General features: G+C 40.7%; 1 protein-coding gene across 1 annotated transcript in view; it reads left to right on the top strand.

The window, feature by feature from the left end:
- Window positions 1–21471, top strand: part of FGD2 (FYVE, RhoGEF and PH domain containing 2) — a 293541-nt gene that overhangs the window by 76134 nt on the left and 195936 nt on the right. The window contains exons 3-4 of the mRNA XM_078644352.1: window positions 5332–5412; window positions 10217–10365. Of these exons, the coding sequence (XP_078500478.1) occupies window positions 5332–5412; window positions 10217–10365 (230 nt within the window). The remainder of the gene's footprint in view (window positions 1–5331; window positions 5413–10216; window positions 10366–21471) is intronic.

Raw genomic sequence — 21471 nt, 5'->3', positions numbered from 1 at the left:
ACTTTCACAGTAGCCCTGAGGAGCGCGTTTAAAACGGAAGCTTCGACCTCCTAAACTGAAGGAAAAAATATCCCTGCTCTCCTCGGCGATCGGGATGCTGAAGAAAGCATTCTTCAGGTCAATCACCGAAAACCAAGTGGCAGAAGCTGGAATCATAGTCAATAATGTAGTAATGTCTGGGACAACTGGAAATTGTGGCACCACGATCTTATTCACCTCTCTGAGATCGATCACAAATCTGTACACCGGTGGCTGAGATGGGTCAGTTCGTTTTAAAACAGGTAGAATAGGACTATTGCAAACGTTGCCTCTTGTCTCTTCAATCACATCTTTTTCAATTAACTCGTGAACGATTGCTAGCAAAGCTTTCTTGCCTTCACTAGAAATTCTATATTGGGGAATTCGTGGCATTTGAACATTGGTTTTCAATGTTACAACATATGGTGGAATTTCTAAAAGACCGACATCGTTAGGACCAGTAGCCCAAAGAATGTCCGGAAGAAACTACAACTCTGTTGGAAGTTTGTCTCTCGACAAATACATGGCAGAAACCACTTTCTTACCTAAAGTGAGTTGTACTCCCGAGGGAGAACAGTACAAAGTCGCATACAATCTTTTTAACAGATCCAATCCCAACAAATTTTCACCACAACCTGTTGTCAGAATAAGGGGTGCTTCTAATTCACGGGGACCAACAGAAAGAGTCAAAGGTTCAGAAATTGGATTTCTAACCGGGGCGCCAGAAAAACCTACTGATACATTCGTTTCGCCAGACAAAGGTGCACCAGGGAGTTTGGAGTGCATAATAGAACTCTTTGTAGCACCAGTATCCAACAGAAAAGGTTCTGACACACCTGATGTAATCACCTCAACGTATGGTCCGCTCTGATCTACTGGAACTGAAACAACTCCCTCTCTTTGTCTATGGCTGTCCTAGCAATCATTACTCTCCCAATTCTCACTTTCTGTATAGTAATCATTTGTATAGTACTGAGCTGTCCTACCAGATGTGTTATTCTGCTGATCAAACTTGTTCATGGAATTTTGAGGTGGAAGGGGACGTTCGTTCCGGGGGGCATTCCCGTGTCCTCTTCCTCTAGGCGCTTGCTGAGCACCTCGACCTCTTACACCAGAAGCGCCATTCGCGCGCTGTAGTGGGATAGGGCAACTATATTTAAAATGACCTTCCTCCTTGCAATACGAACATTGGTTTGGACCTACAGAAACACGTGGTTGACAATACTCGATCCTTTGCGAGTTCCTCTGATATTGTTGAGGCTGCTGCAAATTACTCTGGTAATTATTCTGACCGTTATTATTTTGACCGCCACCACCACGTGGTGGATATGCTTGCTGTAACAAGACCTTTGTTTTCAACTCTTTCGTTTTCTTTTCTACTTTATCTTTCTCGTCTTTGTCTCGATTTTCATAATACTGTGCTGTAGCTAATATCTGTGCCGAAGACGAGACTGCCCAAGAACTTTCCGAGTCCTTTAACTTTTTGCACAACTCAGGAAGCAAATTGTGCACGAATTTATCGACGAACAGTCTCTGACCACCTTCTGTGCTCATATCTTGACCACTGTGGTCGACAAAAGTTTCTTCAAATCTGGTGAAGAAATCAGACACCGTTTCATCTTTCTTCTGTTTACATGCAGATAGTTTATCCCAATTCACGCGTATTTCAGGCATTATCTTTTTCATATAATCAATTATTTTACCAGGCAGTTCTGCTATCAAAGGTTCAGGCTTAGCGCCACCTACTTGTAGGGCATCTGTCGCAGTAATGTTAGCCCATGAGTCACCTAATTCCTGATCATGATCCGTGTGACGAATCTTTCCCCATAAAGGCTGTGGAACAACGTTCCCAAATAACATATCGATATCGGCTAAATTCATTACACATGACCCCGCAGTCTGCGACAACTCTTTGTAATATCCTGCAGGGTTTTTACGCGGATCAGGTAATGTCTGTTTAAGTGCTAAAACTTCAGCTCACTTCCATGGGACATGTACCCACACACGCTGAAAGTGTGGCAGAATAGGTGGATTAGCCGTTGCGTCACCCTCTCTCCATTGAGGGGGAACTTCTCTCATGGGATACTGTCGCGCCTTTTTCCTAGGTGTATCGCGCTCAGATTGCGAACCAGAAGTGTTCCCTTTACTCCGATAAGACAACAATATCTCAACCGCTTTTTGGACATCGGGACCTACGATCATTCCTTCCCCAAACTTGAACCGTACACGACACAACTCCTGCGGGTTGCATTCTAAATCATTGTCTTCCAAATCCTCACAGAGGAAAACACACATTTGCTCAAAAACATATCTCTGTGTCGGTGCTTCCCACTGAAGGAAAACTTTCATGACAGATTCAACGTCATATTTTACAGTATCCATAATCCATGTATGAGCTAAACGATTCAATACATCTCTCTCTTGGTAGTCAGGCAGTTGACTTCGCAACTGTCTTCGTTCCGTGTTAGGGGTCGTAGTAGGCGACCCGAAAAGAGGTGAGAAAATATTAGTTACAGTGCTGGCCATTCTCTGTCGAACGGAAGGAGAAACTGAAGGGAGAACGGGTGCAAAAACAGGGTGAGATAAGGCTGAAGTAGAGGCAATAGCAGAGGGAGCATTATGAGAAATCGAAGGTGCACTAGGCAAAGTCGTAGAAGGCATAAGCGAAGTAGATGTAGTCGGTGTGCCTTGAGGAGGCTGCACCGGAGGAGCGGAAGCCAGCTGAAGAGCAGCTGGTGGGTGCTGTAGAGGAGCAGGCATAACAACCATGGGCGGCGCAACTAAGGGTTGCGGAGGCGCCGTGGCTGTTTGTGCATAGGGGTGTGGTGAACTTAACAAATGGCCCATTAACGGGTCTTCCTTAAGGTCTTTTGCTGCATCCTTCTTGGGACGCGGCAAAACTGGATAGCATTTATCTATCGCCATTTTACGTTGCCTGTGCAACTGCTCACTCATCTGTTCTTCCTCATTGTCTATAAACTGCATAGCAGCTTTCATTACTGAAATATTCCCTTCACTCTTATTTTTCTTCTCTAATTTTATTTCTTTTTGTCTGGCCTCTTTACGCCATAAGCGGAAAGAGTCAAACATTGCCGGCCGGGCTTTCTTTTTAAAGAGTTTAACTTCAAGGTTGTCTAAGATTTCGGACTCAAAACTACCATATTGGGGCCATTTTAGAACACCATCTTTCCTGGTGTATTTAATCCATACTTCGTTGTAGGTGATGGGGCCTACCCCATGTTTCACATACAACTCGTAGGTTGGAGTTCCAACCGGAGGAACCGGACATGAGTCCTCCAATCGGGAGTCCCTATTATTACTGCCAAGACAAAACAAATTTCCAAGTCTAAGACCAGGCATCTTCGCTCTCTAGTCTAGTTTCAAACTTCAAAGGTTTATCGATTACGATATTTCTCGTGAATACACGAGTCCTTCGTTTTTGGTGCTTGCAAGTACCAACACAAAACTTTTTATCCCAAGGACACCAAAACTAAGATCAACTAAGGACTGGGAGACGCTCCACTTATACTTAACTGAGATATCGATGACGTCACCAGAAGACTCGTCTCAGTGTTTCGCTCTACCAAACTTCAAGGGTCCAAATCAGGGCGATAGCCAGGGCAGCAGACCTTCGTAGCCGTCGGGAAGCGGGGAACCTCGCAGCAAAGACTTTCGGACCACGTCGACATGCAGGGGTCGATGAAGTGGCAGGCTTCCTCCAGAATTTTCACACGAAGCTCCTCACGAACCTCTGGCTGGACCGGTACCGCTGGAATCGCCCCAAACGTTGGGCGCCAACTGAGGTACTGGGTTTTTCAGAACCGGTACTTAACCGGTAACCCAGCGGTGTCAGGGAATACACACCCAAAGACCTCGAGTCCTTTTCCTGATTCAGACCACAGAAACTCAGAGTCTTCTAGGTGAAGTCAAAGATTAGTTTATTGGCTGCAACCAAGGTAACAAGTGTCCTAGAAGTACAACACGGGGAAGTATATTCTCAGGAGACTGCTCGAATTTACAAAGTCGGGCTTCTCTCTTTATACAGAATATTCAGCTTCAGGCAAACATTCTTCGAATTTGTAGTATGTCATTTACAGTTATTGGTTTACAAAAGAAAAGCAGAGTCATGATGACATGTACATATTTCACGTCGTGCTGCCCATAACAAATCACCCGGCAAGGCCCAACATTTCATCAGATATCAGTGGACCCCCAATAAAACAGGCACCTCCCCACCATAAAGTAAGTGAAGCAAAAGAGTAAAGACAGATGTGAGCAAGATACGGCAGGTGTGTGCGCAATGAGGAGGTTTATGGCCGGCTGAGGCCTGATGCTATCTTGCTTGGCCACTGGAGAGGAACTGACCTAACAGGTCCGGCCTGGGGCAATGGTTCCAACTGGCATAGGTCAAGGAAAAGTCGATCAAGGTGTACGTGTCCTTCTGGGGTCGAATCCAGCTGGTTTATAAGCCTATGTAAAGGGCAACTCACAAAATGGCTGCCATACACAAAATGGAAGCCGAGGGTTCTGAACGAGAGTGACGATTTCAAAGTGAAATCGTCACTTGAATATGCTGAAAATACCTGTACAGGACGTACTCGTCATTCTCGGTCTTTTGGCACTAAATTCGTGCCACACAGCCACCTCACAAGCATCCACACTGCCACACAGCCTCCTCACAAGCATCCACACTGGCTCACAGCTTCCTCACCTCACAGGCATCCACACTGCCTCGCAGCATCCTCACAAGCATCCACACTGCCTCAAAGCTTCCTCACAAGCATCCACACTGCCTCGCAGCATCCTCACAAGCAACCACACTGCCACACAGCCTCATCACAAGCATCCACACTGGCTCACAGCTTCCTCACCTCACAAGCATCCACACTGCCTCGCAGCACCCTCACAAGCATCCACACTGCCTCAAAGCTTCCTCACAAGCATCCACACTGCCTCGCAGCATCCTCACAAGCATCCACACCGCCTTACATCATCCTCACAAGCACCCACACTGCCTCGCAGATTCCACGCAGATTCCTCACAAGCACATACTCTGCCTCGCAGATTCCTCACAAGAATCCACATTGCCTCGCAGCTCCCCCACAAGCATCCACACTGCCTCACAGCTTCCTCACAAGTACCCACACTGTCTCGCAGATTCATCACAAGCACCTACTCTGCCTCGCAGCATCATCACATGCATCCAACATGCCTCACAGCATCTGTATATTGCTAACAAACACCCCCACATGCCAAGCACGCCAACGGTGCATTACATTTTTCATGCATGTGAATACTTTACTCCATTTTCAGGAACCAGAAGAAAAGAAAATTATCTCTGAGCTGCTAGAAACAGAGCGGGCCTACGTGAACCGTCTTCACCTGCTGGACCAGGTTAGTGATCTTGGATAAGTCTGCTGTATGACTATTTAAGCTATTTCTCCCATTGAAGACCGAAGGTTGTAAATTCTGTGTAAATGAATGTCATCAACCTGCACAAATCCGAGTCTATAGTCTTTCATATTACATGACTGATATTCCCCATGAGCTGGAAAGATAGGAATACAAAAAGAAGATTGTTGTAGAAATTAAGTTAGATTATATATGTGTATATGTCATGTTTATTTCAACAGGCTAAATGCCTTTTTAAACAATTTATTTGGGAAACTGTGCTGTAAAATTTCCCATTAGCCCTCCTATTGGCCAAACTCAAGTATGGGGATATTTCACAAGTGCCCCTTTACACCTGCCTGTAAAGCATATTTTAGCAATTTTTCTTGAACATATTACACACTTTCACTGCGATATTTTCTTTTTTTCCTTGTACAGTATCAATTATTATCAAATAATCCAAATTGCTACGTCTTATATTTAAAAATTCCAAGGTAGATGGAGATTTCCAAAAATGTAATATATAAATAGTTCATTGCGGAAAAGTGGGGAGAAAAATAAAAGCCAAACCAAAAGAGGGAGGAAAAAAATGGTAAATCACAATAATAATACCAGCTTAGTCTATATGATCTCAGTGCATTACATATACTATATACATTACCCTACCCCCGTTAACCACTTCACAATTGTAGCCCATAATTTCATGCCCCATTTTTTAGCCTGGAGCCCCTTACAGGCATACAGGGCCTATTCAAATGTATATACAGCTATAAAGCGGGCCAGATACTCATGGAAGCTTGGAGGCATTGGATCCTTCCATCTAGTTGCAATAAGTAACCTAATTATAGTAACTGAAATAAATGTAATACTAATTTGGACTTGATCTAGCCCAGCACTGCTATCAAATCCCACCATCCTGAGTGAAGGGGTTACCAAAAATCCTTTCCCAGAACTTTACTAGTTCTATTTTTAACAAATCAAGCTATGGACAACCATAAAACATGTGGATCTCCTCTGCTGGCCCAACCCCACATCTAGGACATTTGTCGTCCTCCCTTTTCTCCCATTTAAATAGTTTGGCAGGAGTAAAGTATAAGTTGTAGATTGTTTTATAATGGTGCACCTTTAAATTGGCTGATAAGAGCCTTTTCTGTGCCAGTGGCAAGGACATATCAATATCTAAATCATCATTTTCTAATCTACTGGCCATTGTGTTTCTATTTTTTCGATATCATCTGGAACTTGCTCCATCATTATACCATATAGATGTTTAATTTTAGAGCTTGGTTTTTCCATAGTCTCAAACAATTACATTTTGGTGCTTGGAATTGCCTGTTTCCATTTACAAAAAAAACCTTTATTTGAAGGTAATTAAAATAGCGCCTATCCGATATTCCGTACTCTCTTTGTAACTCAGCAAATGAATATAGTTGGCCTCTTGATTGAATATCCCCACAACTGTCCTTAATCCGAGTTGCTCCCACTGTTTCCCCATAGTATCATAAAACCTGGGGGGACATAGTGATAATCTCCAGATGGGTGTATACTTTGTAAATTTTGTAATATTCATATGTTTTTGGATTTTACCCCAGACTTTCCATGCACTTACAATGATCTTAAAACAAACCTTTTTAAAGTAGCTCGGCTCCACCTGGCGAAGCAGCAATGCTCTTGCCCTTCCCCCTAATGCCAACTCGTAGATTGTTGGGAGACCTTCGGCCTGTGCCCCACTAGCTTTGCCGTCATTATCAAAGAAGAGGATGTTCCTATGTTGTAATAATGCTGCCCAAAGATAAAAGGCAAGATTAGGAGCAGCCCATCCTCCCCGTGCTTGTGTCAAGACAAGAAACTTTAGAGATCTCCTAACCTTACCATAATGCCAGATAAATTTACTGAATGTAGGGCCATATGTATCATCATCCAGTTTTGCGATTCTCAAATAGCGATTTTTAAGAAATCTCTATTTGAGAATAGCAACTAGGTATGTATGTAGTAAATTGCATTTTTTTTGCTATTTCTTAAAATTCCTTAATTGCGATTAGCAAATTGCGAATCGCAATTAAGGAATAATTTCCCATTCATTTCTATAGTCCAGGAGGTCCATAGGAATGAATGAGAAGTTATTCTCAATTTGCGATTCACAATTTGCAAATCGCAAATTGAGAATAATTTCAAGGGTAGAGGGGTGTCCAAAGGACACCCTGTTGCACCCCTGAAATATGCATGGGTGCACATGTGGTGCAGATACATGCCCTAAGAGTATGTATGTGCGTCACATGGCACTTTAAAAAATTTGCATTTTTCAAGGAATTCGCAACTTACCACCAACTAGAAGTTGGTGGTAATTTGCGATTCCTTAAGGACATTTTGCTAATTTTTTTGGCTTCTTACATTGCATTTAAGGAATCGCAAAATTTGCGATTCCTTAAATGCAATCGCAAAAAAAGGAAACACAAATTTTGCGATTCCTTATTTTGCATGCAGATTTGGGTGATACATACCATTTTGCGAAAATGCGTTTGCAAACGCTGAAATTCTGCGAATTTTGGCATTTGCGAACGCATTTGGGCATGATACATATGGCCCATAGAGTTTAGAGTTTTAATTATAGAACCCTCGATTTCTAACGGGAGCTCCCTAAACAGATACAATATCTTGGGGAGCATCACTATTTTAAGGACATTAATTCTTCCTAAAATGGTCAGATGCAATGAGCTCATCTGCCTGAGGTCAATAGCCATTTTATTAATCAGGGGGCTAAAATTGATGTATATCCGGACTAACCCTAACCCCGAGATAGGTGGCCGTAGGTGCTCGCCGGCTGTCCTGATAGATAACCTTTTCAGAACAGACTCTCTTGGTCTTGGATTTATTCACTAGATACCCCAACTTCTTACCAAATATAGTAGCCATGGTTTCTATTTCCTTCATTCCTCCCTTGGGGTCAGGTGTTACTACCGCGATATCATCTACGTAAGCTAATACTTTAGTATTGAACCCCTGGTTTGTTACTGGTATATTTGCCTGTTTCTCAATTATTGCTTGGAGGAATGGGTCGATATATAGGGCAAATACAATTGGGGAGCAGAGACACCCCTGCCTTGTCCCCCTTGACACCCTTATAATGTCTGAGACTCTGCCCATCAACTGTAGCTTCACGTATGGTGCCTTATACATTGCTTTGATTGCTTTGATTACCCGAGGGCCGAATCCTTTGGCTGCCAGAATTCCCCATAAGTACTCCCATGGCACCCTGTCGAATACTTTTTCCGCATCCAGGAGGATCATAGCCAGACTGTTATTAGTTTTCGGTACAATATCAAATAAGGCCACAGCTCGCCTTACCTGGTCAGTTGTATCTCTACCCGGTACAAAGCTGTGTTGCCAAGGTGAAACAAGTCTGGCTATGACCCCCGGGCGGCGATTCGCCAAGATTTTGGAATAGATTTTTGCATCCGCATTAATTAGGGAAATGGGCAAGTAAGAAGTAGGCATATCCTGTGGTTTATACTTCTTGGAGAAGATAACAATATTGGTACCTTTCCATGAATCTGGTGTGTCTCCAGAATATTGTACCCTCAGAGACAGATGCCGGAGTAGAGAGGCTAGCTCTTCTAAAAAGATTTTATAAAATTCTAGTGGGATCTTATCAGGGCCGGCAGCCTTACCTGAGGCCAGCTCCTGTATCGCTATTTGTATCTCCTCCATTGTGAATTCTGACTCCAGCCTATTTCTCGTGTCCCCCCAGCCTCCTATACTCTATGCTGGTCCTCATAAATGAATTTCCATGGTGGTCCTGTTTCTCTTCCGTGTTTCACTGCAATATTTTCAGGGTAGCTCGCTTCATTCACTTGCTTTATACGGGTGTAAACAACAAATTTACATCTCAACTGATTCAAAGTTCATAAGCACAACTTGCACCTCTGATAACAATGTGAGACAAAGGGCCTGATTTAGAGTTGGGGATGACTTACTCCTCACACACTGGCGGATATCCTGTCTGCTGTTTTTCAAGTGTTATTGGATATTAAGCACTTGTAATATCGGACGAGATATCTGATGTGTTTGTGTCGGAGTAACCCATCCGCCGATCTCTAAATCAGGCCCTAATACTCATAATAGGATTAACTGATTCAAAGATTAAAAACCGATGGTTTCATTAGCACCGCATGATTATTTATTGAAGTCTCACCACATCATCATGCTACAAAGGATGATTGACATTGGATGAGTAAAGTCTGAAGCTGAGAAATCATTGGAAAACTCAAGGCTAGCGACTTCAATATAATTGGGTGATTAAATGGGTACAAAGCCAATATGAGTGGCTAGTCAAATTCCTACAGCTTAGATATCACTAGGAGTGCGAAGGGTCACGGTCTTAAATACCAATGGGTGTTTGGAGGCTGACAGTTGCGATACTGTTAGATGTTTGAAGGCTCTAGGTTGTGTTAACATTGAAGGATGAAAGATGATGGCTTTGGAACCATGAAATGATGATCAAAGGTGACAATGTAAATATTACTGAATCATTAAAGATTGGGGAGTTTAATATCACTGAATGATTGATATCTTAGATATAATTTGATGATTAAGGCTTGAACGCCTAGTATCTTTGGCTGGTTGACTGATGGCGCTTCTGATCTCAGTGGACGGTTCTAGGCTGGCATCACTGACCGCAATAATGGATTAAACTCTGAAAGTTTGATTATCTGTGGTTGGTGAACAACCTCCATTTGTTCACTGAACAGTGTTAATGATCTCTTTGTTTTTCTATGCCTTCACCTTTATATTCAAATATTTTTTGCAGGTGTACTATTCAGAGCTACTGATGGAAGCCCAGAGAAAGAAGACATTTCCAGAAGATGTGGTTAAGCTTATTTTCTCCAACATCTCTTCTATTCACCAGTTCCATGAGCTCTTCTTCCTGCCAGAGATTGAACAGCGACTTCGTGGATGGTGAGCCACCGGGAAGCATGAGACAGGAGTAAAGTGTTTCGCAGGGAAGGCATAGCTTTTCCTGTAACCTATGGGCTACCAAAAATTTCACCCCTCACTTATGATTAACCTACTCTTGAAACATTGAAAACGCCGTGATACAGCTCATAATATGATGCATGTCAACATATATTGTTTCTGATGGCTAAGCGAGTCATCTCTCCAGAATCCCTTTCCATGCCTGTATCCGATCACGGCCCTCCACCTTCAAATCCAAATGCGATCTGGAATTCACCCATTTTCCTATAACATGTAGCCCACATTAGACACTTGTCATCCTTGATGCTACATGAAATATGTTAATGAGAGAGAGGAGTCCATGAATCTAAGAAAACAAATGACCTCAGTTAAAATGCAGGAGTTTTTAAGTGGCACACCAGCTCATCGATTAAAATCCATACAGATATTAACCAGACGCGGCCCTTGGAGGGAGTTGCGGTGGGGCAGAGAGACGGGGCGGGGGAGGGGCAGGGTGGGGGGTGCTAAAAACCGGCATATGGATAATTGGAGGTAAGTAAACAATTTAATTAATTAAACGAAGTTCGTAGCGTGCCCTGCATCGCAAAATGCGATGCAGCGCGCGATACGAAATTAAAATAAAATAAAAAATAAAAGAGGACAGTTAATGTTTTCCCTGAAGGAATCTTAACATTTGCTGTTTTACTGTAGTCGTTATGTCTCACTCTTTAGCTGTTCCCTAATGCTATTCTACTTACAAATATTAAAGAATACATTTCAAACTTTGCTGCCCTATTTCTAACTGGACTGCAACCTTTAAAGCACACTTGGAGTGTTAAAGTTATTTCTTTAAACATTAACCTTCAAAGCAATAAGGATAAGCACCTTTATCATGTTACGGGAACATATTTTGGTTATGCACTTTTATTAAAGATAGGTACCACCAAATAATCTCCAAAGAGGGAATTAAAAGATCAAACCCTTTAAGAAAAGTCAGTGTGTTATTCTTGTCCCTTTAAGATGTAATTTCCAGTTCAGACTTCTTGTATGTGTTTATATCGAGTGATAGCTTTTAAATTCACATCCCTCAGATACAGCTTTAAGTATGCTTTTTCATTCAAAGATCATTATCTGAGACTTACTCCTGTTAATTATCAAACAATTATCCTTGCAGCACTACTGCAGTTTATCCAGTTGATACTGCAGTCCTTTAGTTTATGGTTCAGTAAAAGGAAATCGTCCACATAGACGCCAGAATAAAGTAACCTGAAATCCCAATCCAGTGGGAGCGATGAACGTTTACACACTTTTTTGTATCCACCAGCAACCACAAAGATGGGATTATGTTAACTAGCACTATATCTGGGGACAGAGAATAGGGAAAGAGAAAGCGGAGAGACTGGCTATGGCCCCTCTGGCTCCCCACTCTTCTGCTAATTGACATCTGTGGCTGGTAGTGGATATCTAAAGATAAGATGAAGATCCCAGTGCCTTAGCTCTGTATTCGATCTCTAATATTACTTACAACAAATATTATACCTTTTGTCTTAGACTCTCTCTGACTGTAGTGGAACTTTGACATGGCTGGAACTGAAAACATAAATATCAATGGAATGACCACTATTCAGGTTTCAGATTAATGTTACCACTTTCTCTGACAAAGTACCTAATAGTCTTCTGTTTTTGTGTCTTTGGTTCTGATATACATTTAAGGTTTTTTTTATGAATTGTAATGTATACAGCCATTTGTCAGTATATTTTTGTTTACTGTACTTAGAACCCATCACCAAAATACAGGTGAGCTGCCCAGGTTAGTATACGTATAATGCAGCCTTTACAACGAATGAATCTTATTTTGAGGGTGCAGAGACAGAATATTGAGTAAAAAATATTGAGATGCTCAAATATTGAGTCATTAATATCGTGGGTCAGAAATAACAGCAAGAATATCGTGGTCAAGAATATTGACTTAAGGTATGTAATATTGATTTTAAAAATATCGAAGTGTTTAATATCGTTTGTAAAAATATAGTCAAAATTTTTTTTTTTTTAAATTAATGTTTTGTATTTTACTATATATTTTATATGTATGTGATGTATTATTTTGTATAAGAATAGTTTGTATTTTTAATATATGTGTTACATTTTTAGTTGTTATTTATTTTAATTTTAATTTTGCATTTTTAGTTCTGTAGCGGGTTGTGGGTTTATAGGGGAATAAAGTGGGAAGTAATTTAATTATATTAAATGTATTAATTATGTTTTATTTATTAATATTTGTTTAATTGAGATGTCATAATGTCAAATGTGTAACGTAATTTATTATTAATTAATTAATAATTGGTAGTTAATTAATTTTAATTGGTAATTAATTATGTTAGTTGTGTAATTAATTCTAGGCATGTGTTGTGGTGTTTATAAGTGTAAAGGGTGGGAAGTAATGTATTTTTAATTCATAAATTAATAATTGGTTGTTAATTTTAATTAATTAATTGGTAATTAATTATGGTATTTGTGTAATTAACTTTAGGTGTGTTGTGTTATTTATTGGTGTAAAAGGTTGGAAGTAATTTATTTTTAATTTATGAATTAATAATTGGTTGTTAATTTTAATTAATTTGTCATGGTAATTGTGTAATTGATTTTAGGTGTGTGTTGTGGTATTTATAGGTGTGAAGGGTGTGGTTAATTTATTTTTAATTGATGTATTAAAAATTGGTTGTTAATTTTAAATAATTATGGTAATTGTGTAATTAATTTTAGGTTTGTGTTGTGGTGTTTATAGGAGTAAAGGGTGGGAATTAATTTGTGTTTAATTAATTAATATATAGTTGCTAATTAATGTTAATCATTCTATATATATTTTGGGTAATTTATTTTTGTGTGTGTTGTTTTTTACTTTCAAAGGGGTAAAGGGTGAGAATTAAATGCAGTTTAATTATTTAATTATTAGTTGTTAATTTTAATAGTTTTTAATTTAAAAATAAGTTTTAATTGTGTTTTAATATTTTATTGTTTAATTTAGGTTTGTGTTGTGGATATTATAGTGTTAAAGTGTGTGTAGTCAATTAACGTTTATTTGTTTTTTATTAATAATTTTTTAATTGATTAATTATTTTAACTATGGAAATAAATGTAATTAATATGTTGTTTTGTTATTACTGTGGTGTTATAGGGTAGGAAATAAAATAAATACATTTATGTTTTAATTAATTTTTTTGTTTGTAAATATTTTCTAGTTTAAAAGAATTATTTTATTAAAATGTTTTATTTTATGTAATATTTGTAGGTTTTGGTTATATGTAATTAATATTATATTATGTGTTCTGTTTAAATTCTATTTTTTTAACTGTAATTTTAGTTTTTCCGCTATCCAACACTTTCCCTAATGTTGCACTCGCTGAAGTGGGAATAGTAATTTTTACCCCTCTGCTATCCAGCACTTTCCCTATTGTTGTACTCACTGGAGTGGGAATAGTAAGTTTTACCTCTCCACTATCCAGCACTTTCCCTATTGTTGCACCATCTGGACTTTGAATAGTAATTTTCACCCCTCTGCTATCCAACACTTTCCCTACTGTTGCACTCACCGGTGTGGCAATAGTAATTTTTGCCCCTATGCTATCCAAAACTTTCCCTACTGTTGCACTCTTTGGAGTGGGAATAGTAATTTTTTCCCCTCCGCTATCCAACACTTTCCCTACTATTGCTCTCACTGGAGTGGGAATAGTACATTTTACCCCTCCGCGATCCAACACTTTCCCTACTGTTGCACTCACTGGAGTTGGAATAGTAAAATTTACTCCTCTGCTATCTAGCATTTGCCCTACTGTTGCTCTCAAAAATCAATCAATTAAAACTTTATTCGGCCACATGATGGCCATAAAAGTACATTTTACATTTTGAAAAAGACATTGATGCTGTAAGTTAAAATAGAAAAAGTTATAAAAACACAAAGGGCAAACATTGTCTAATGACCCAAATCATGATTATGAACCCGCCATATTATTTCGTTTACGGATCGCCCTTGACAGAAAACAAGCAACCCCATAACAAACGAAGGGGGAAGAAAGCATTTGTAGGTAGGTCAGTGCTGGCCTAACTTGTGCAAAATAGCGATCTTTAAAAAGTGGTAGAATATATATAACTCTCAGTTCAGTATAAAAACCACAGAAAAACATAAAGTGCAATATATCCTGTTCGGAGGAGTTGTCACATGCGCATGGTTGCAAAGAGCCTAACTTTGAGAAGCCTTTAGGTACAGTTAAGAGCCAATGGATACAACTAAATCTAAACCTAGATAAAATAAAGCGGTGATGCAAGTTATTTACATAGGACCAAAATGGCTGACTTAAAATACCAGGGCTTAAAATCATAAAATATCTACATAAAGGTTTCAAAAGTTATTTTGTTTCTCTATCTAATTGCCTCCTAGAGAGAAATTTAGTATTTACATTTTTCACTGTTTCTGGTTGCAGCTTCCTGGGATTCTTGAGCCGCTCCAGTTGCCCAAGAATTGAAAGCTGCTGTGAAATATAGTTTAACCACAGGATTTCCATGGCTCCATCAAAATCATACAATCATCTAAGATGGTCTGATTTAGATTTGGTTTATCTTTCGACCAAATATTTAGCCACCATATAAGGGGTGCTTCAGCAATTTTGTCTGTCAAGTAGCCCTGTCTTAGTTCCTCATGAATGATAAAAGGTGGAATGCTAAGGGGAGCAGCTAAGAGTTTACGTAAATAATTATTTTCTACCCCCTGGAGTTCACTGCAATCCTTAAAACCCCACACCACACTACCATACACTGTCATTGTGACACATTTCTCATTATATATTTTTAGTAGCGGTTGTATTGGTTTAGCGAAATCCAGTGCGGCTCCAGTCGCTCTTGCCAAAGTATTCTTCTTTAGAGCACGCTGTGCTACCCTGTCATCAAATAATACACCCAAGTATGGATAAGTGGGCATATTGGTTAGCACTCCACCTTTACAGGGAAGAGATTTATCCCCCCTTTTAGAGTAACCCATTGACATGATGTGTGATTTTTTAAAATTAACTGCGAGATCCAGGGCTACCATAAAATCAATAAAAGTATTAACTAAAAGTTTCAATGCGTTCGGGGTCCTGGCGATTAAAACTGCGTCATCCACATATAAAAGAAATGGAATAGATTTAGAGCCTACTCTAGGAATGTCTAGGCAAGAGTTCGACAATACTACTCCCAGGTTGTTAATATACAAAGTAAATAAGACTGGGGCAAGGATGCAACCCTGACGTACTACTCTTTGGACCTTCCAGGCGTTAGATAGGGAGCCATCTTCGATATATCTCACTGAGGCAGTTAGATTAAGATGAGACCATGTAAGGAAACTTACTAGATTCATGTCCATCCCAGTATCTATTAATAATTGCCGTAACTTAGACCTGTTTACCCTGTCAAAGGCGGACGTTAAGTCCATAAAAGCCAATGACATACGTCCTTTTTTAGCTAGGGTATATTTACCGGTGATCATGAGTAGGTTCATGCATTGCTCTACTGTGCCTCTTCCTTTACGGAATCCAAATTGTAGTTCTGATAGCACATCCCTTTCTTCCAGCCAGGTCACTAAGCGGTCTAAAATTACTTTTCCCATGATCTTTGCCGCGGAGTCTAATAAAGAAATTGGGCAATAACATCCCGGATCTTCCCTGGCTCCTTTTTCAAAAATTGGCAATATAACCGATGTTGACCATGAATGAAGTTGACCAGCACTTACAGCTGCATTAAACACTCCAGTTAAAATGTTCATCCATACACCGATATCTGACTTAAAAAGGTCCACCGGAATCCCATCAGGACCAGGGGCTTTCCAGGCAGACATACCCTCAATAGCTTTCTGAACTTCTTTTATGTCCACAGTCACGTCTAGGGGTAAAGGGCTGGGTGCCCAGGAGGGACCTATAGATTCTGCAACAACCTCTGAGTAGATTTGTTTGAAATGGCCAACCCACCTGTCAGCTGGAATTACGCACTCTACTTTTGTTGTTTTGTTGTCTTTAAAAAAAGAGCTGTTTACCATCTTCCAAAATGTTGCACTATCAGCTTGTGAGCATGCCTGGGTTAAATCGTCCCAAGCCTGATCCCTAAGTGAAGCCTTCCTAGATTTTAGAGCTAAGTCATAAGCTTTTCTACAAGATTTAATCAGTTTGGGGTCTTTGGTTGTGATTTTTAGGGCAACCAAGAGGGATTTATGAGTTTTGGAACAGACAGCGTCAAACCACTTTGCCTCATGTGCTCCTGCCTTAGACTTTTTGCTTGTTAGCTTATTACCAATTAGCTTACTTAGTCGATCATAAGCCTCTAATACTTTTATTGGCTCACTATGTGTATTTATACAACACTCAATTTCCTCTTTGTCCTCAGCATATAGCTCAACTATAAAGACTTCTGGGACAATATTCTCCCATCTTATCTTTCGGTCCTGGGCTGTCAGCCAAAAGACCCCATTATCCAGAGCTTTTGGCTCCCCACCTCTAAGGACCAAATAGCCTTTAGTTACCACAATAATATGATTGTGGTTGCTAAAACTGGTTTGAGCCACTCTAACCTCCCGAATATGTTTGTATATGGGGGCTGAAATTACAACATAGTCTATAGTAGCACTACAACCTCTACCAAAGAAAGATGGTATAGACTATTTTTCTTCCCCAGACTCTAAACAGTACAAATAATTTTTTGCTAATAAACTATCCAGATGGATGCCTTGCCTTGAATGTTCAAAGTGGGCCATTGGAGGTAAGGCTTCAACAGGCTCCCTCTCGATCTGTTGCTCTCACTGGAATGCGAATAGTAATTTTTACCCCTCCGCTATCCAACACTTTCCCTACTGTTGCTCTCACTGGAGCGGGAATAGTAATTTTTACCCCTCCGCTATCCAACACTTTCCCTACTGTTGCTCTCACTGGAGTGGGAATAGTAATTTTTACCCCTCCGCTATCCAGCACTTTCCCTACTGTTGCACTCACTGGAGTGAGAATAATAATTTTTACCTATCCGCTATCCAACACTTGTCATAATGTTGTACTCAGTGGAGTGGGAATAGTAATTTGTACCCCTCCGCTATCCAACAGTTTCCTTACTGTTGCACTCACTTGAGTTGCAACTGTAAGTTTAATTTCTCCGCTATCCTACACTGACCCTACTTTTGAACTGATTGTATTGTGAAATGTAAGTTTAAATATTTTTCTAATAGTTTAATGTTTTAATTTATTATGGATTTGAGTTTTTTTATATTTTAAATCATTAATATATATTTTTTATATTAATTTAATCTTTTAACATAAATTAAAAATAATAGTTTCCTAATTGTTTTAAAGTAAATATGTGTGTATAAATTATATGTTTGTGTGTTTATTTTTTAAAGTGTATTTGCTTTGGTATTAAAATGTATAAATTAATTTTGTTAATATTATATTTAATATTTAATTTATGTAATATATTATTTTATTTTATATTGATATAAATGTTGATATTTTATACATCTGTATTTTTACATCGATATTATTGAGTCGATATTTTTGTACTTACCTGTTTAAGTATAGGAGTCAATATTTTTGTTGTCTATATTTTTTTGTCGATATGTTTAACATCGAAGGGCACGTTCATCAGACTGTATGAAGTTCACACTGATACCACACAATCGTTCGTTCGTTAATCTTTATTTCGGCATTTTTGCCATAAAAGATACAACATAAAATCAATACAATAGAAAATTACAGACATCATTGCCCCATCAATTACAGGATAGCACACAGATACAGGCTCCAGTACACCAAAATCCTAATATTAAACGATCAAATGATTCAGAACTAGTTAATATTAAAAACAATCTATAGTTTTACGAAATATAAAATTTAAAAACGATTAACACTAACAACTAAAAATCTAACATAACATAACATAATACATTAAAATTTGTTATCTGATTAGTGCAGAGTCTGAATCAGGGTTGGGGTGCCCTAGAAATTAAAAACAATCTCTTGTGCCACACTGCTTTGAGGAATTTAGCCACTGCAAAGACAGTTGCACTTGAGAGGTCAGTCTTGAGTATTCTAAAGGCCTCTGAGCAGTTAGCAAACCCTAGATTTTTACAAAGTGGAATTATCCAAAACCTTCTAGCAGCAATGTAGGCAGGACAAAAGAAAACTAGATGCAATTCATCTTCTATCATACAATTGCAGCCAGGACAGTTTTCCAAGGAGTGCTGTTTCCATTTGCTGGTGAAGGCTCTTAGCGGCAGGGTGCCATGGCGCCATTGCAGGTATAATTTCCTGGCAAGATTCGGGAAAATGTCATCTAGAACAGTCTCAAACTTATAGCAATCTTTGACCCCAAGAAAAGTGTTAGTTATGGAATCTGAGCATCTACCCTGTATGTGGGATGTAAGATTGCATGCATGGAAGGTTGCCACCAGATGTTTGCGGGATAATCCCTGGCATCCCGCTTCAGGATCACTCCAAAGGGTCGGGAGACCCAGCCGGGTAAACTCTGTTTTTAGATATTTAAACCACTGGATATTCTCTATAGTAGGAAGAGCAAGAATGTTCTGCAATTCCTGCCTATAGTTGGCTAACTCAGGAGTGGTCCATAATCTTCGCCAAAAGGTTAAAGGCTTTAGACCCAATACTTCATCCAGTGGTTTCAAGCCCAGATCCAATCGGAGGGGCAGTAGGGGAGTGCTAGCCGATAACTTTAGGAGTTGTCTGATAAACTTATTTTCAACAATAACTAGTTCTTTTTTGCAGACGTGGCCCCAAAGTTCGCTACCATAAAGAATCGCGTCTCTAGCCTGGAGTCTATAAATCTCCAGCGGGGGACCTATCGGTCTAACAGATGACTTATTAGAGTTGACTAACCTGATTATTCCCCCTGCTATTTGGGCTAGTTTAAGCTGAGACTTGGCTTGATGATCACCCCATTCCAGTTTATCATTCATGGTCACACCCAGATACTCAAACGTATACACTCTCTCTAACCTATTCACACCTATAAAAGGATTGGGGCGAGTTTTTTGGGGGGGGTTAAAAATCATGTACTTGGTTTTGAGAGCATTAATTTCAAGTCCATGCTCTCCACAAAATGCCTCAAAACCCTCCAAGATACGCTGTATCCCCGTTGGGGATTTCGACAGCGGCAGGGTGTCATCTGCAAACATAATTGCGGGCACCCTGCTGCCGCCGAGCCTTGGTGCATCTGTATTTGGGGTCTTATTGAGATAATCGATTACCCCGTTGACAAAGAGGCAAAACAAGGTGGGTGCCAAGACACATCCCTGCCTTACCCCTCTGCCAACGGGAAATCTTTTTGAGAGGCTGCCCATCCTCCCGCACCTGACCTGTGCATAGTTGTGTGTGTGCAAACGAACGATGATATCTAAGAGATCGGGGGGATACCCAAGTTGAGGAGTACCGTCCAAAGTTTACTCCGCGGAACCAAATCAAAGGCTGCGCGGAGGTCGACAAAGACGGTGTATAGCGTACCACCCGCCACCCGCACCGTCTTCCAGAAGAGGAGGGCCAAACGGAAGATTTGGTCCGTGGTTGAGACCTTACTCCTAAACCCAGCCTGGAACTTACTTAAAATTGAGTGGTCTAACATCCACTCCTGCAGGCGGTCAAGTATCAGTCTCGCAAAGACTTTTTGTGAAACTTCAATGAGGCTGATCGGCCTATAATTGGCTGGGAGCAGAGGAGAGCCCTTCTTGAATATGGGGACAATCTCTGCCCCAAGCCAAGTACTGGGGAACGCCATTCCCCTAAGGATTGCATTGAACATTTCCAGTAGGTAGGGGGCCCACACCCTGGTTTGGTGCATAAATAGATCTCCCGGGATTTTATCTAGACCGGGAGCTTTGCCCGCTTCCCTAAGCTCATACCATTATCCCAGTGAAGAGTCGTGGTTGCCGCAGTCCAGAGTGTAGAGCCCAGAATGCCAATCTGGGAAGGAGTGAGGAGCGAGGGCGAGCGAGGGCAAGGTGGTGAGCTGAGCTACGGACAACGGGCAAACTGCTGGCACTCGCTGGCAGCCGGGGCCACCCGCTCAAACATCCACCGGCACACCGCTCGTTCACTTACCCGCCCACATCCTCCTGCATCTGGATTTGCGTTACTTGAACTACTGCCGGTTTCGGTGCTGGTACACTGCCTTACCAGCGCCTGCTTGCCAGAAAGAAGGAGAAGGAGATTATCTGTTAAGTCCACCTGGGAGAAAGAGGAATCTTCACTCGTGGTCCCAGCTCCCAGCCATTGGAGGTGAGGCGTGGAGTTGTGTAACCGTGACCGGTGCAAGGAGCAGGAGGGAGGGGTCGGGGGTTTGCACAGGGCGGGAGAGCGTGAGAGCCGAGCGCGGCTGCCGATAGAGGCAGCTGCTAAGTAAGAGCCCGGGGGGTGACAGAAGACAGCTCGACTAGGTCCTGCTGATCCACGGTCCTCCCCGTGAGCACCGCTTGCCTCCACTGTACTCTCTCCGCGCATGCCCCCCAAACTAAACCCAACCCAACATCGGCCACCAGCTAGCAACCTGTGGCAACTACTCTCCAGCAGATACTAATCCACCACCAGTCTGCTGTAGTCAAAACCAGAGCATCAACCAGAGCTCCAACTGGAAGAAAAAAAACAGGAAGCCTAAGCCTAAGCAGGAACCCTGTAGCTGATCCTACTTGACCTTTGTCTAACTTTAAAAAAAAAAAAACTACCAGTGACCTGACTCGACAAGGATTCTACAAGGACACAACAAGCCAAAAAGAAGGTAAGAGGAAAGGGAGGAAAGGGAGAAAGCAGGATAAAGCAGAACGATGAGATCAGGAAGAATTAGGCAGTTACCAAAACCAAAATCCAACTCTAAATCTAAACCCAAATCACGGAAAAGGAAATTGGGGAAACTGGACCTAGCATCTCCACTACATTCAAACAACCCGCAGGAAGACAGCCAAACCGCCTGCAATAAAATAAAAGAGGACACAACTCTTGCACTAGTTGAAATGCCAAAATCAATAGCGAACCAAAATTCAACCTTAACTCAATTAACAAACGAAAACGTTCAAGCCAAGTCCTCTGCCGCATCCCC

This window comes from Lissotriton helveticus, chromosome 5_1 (genome assembly GCF_964261635.1).
Source record: "Lissotriton helveticus chromosome 5_1, aLisHel1.1, whole genome shotgun sequence".
Classification (NCBI taxonomy): domain Eukaryota; kingdom Metazoa; phylum Chordata; class Amphibia; order Caudata; family Salamandridae; genus Lissotriton; species Lissotriton helveticus.
Note: the sequence above shows the minus strand (reverse complement) of the source record. Positions and strands in the feature narration are given on the sequence as shown.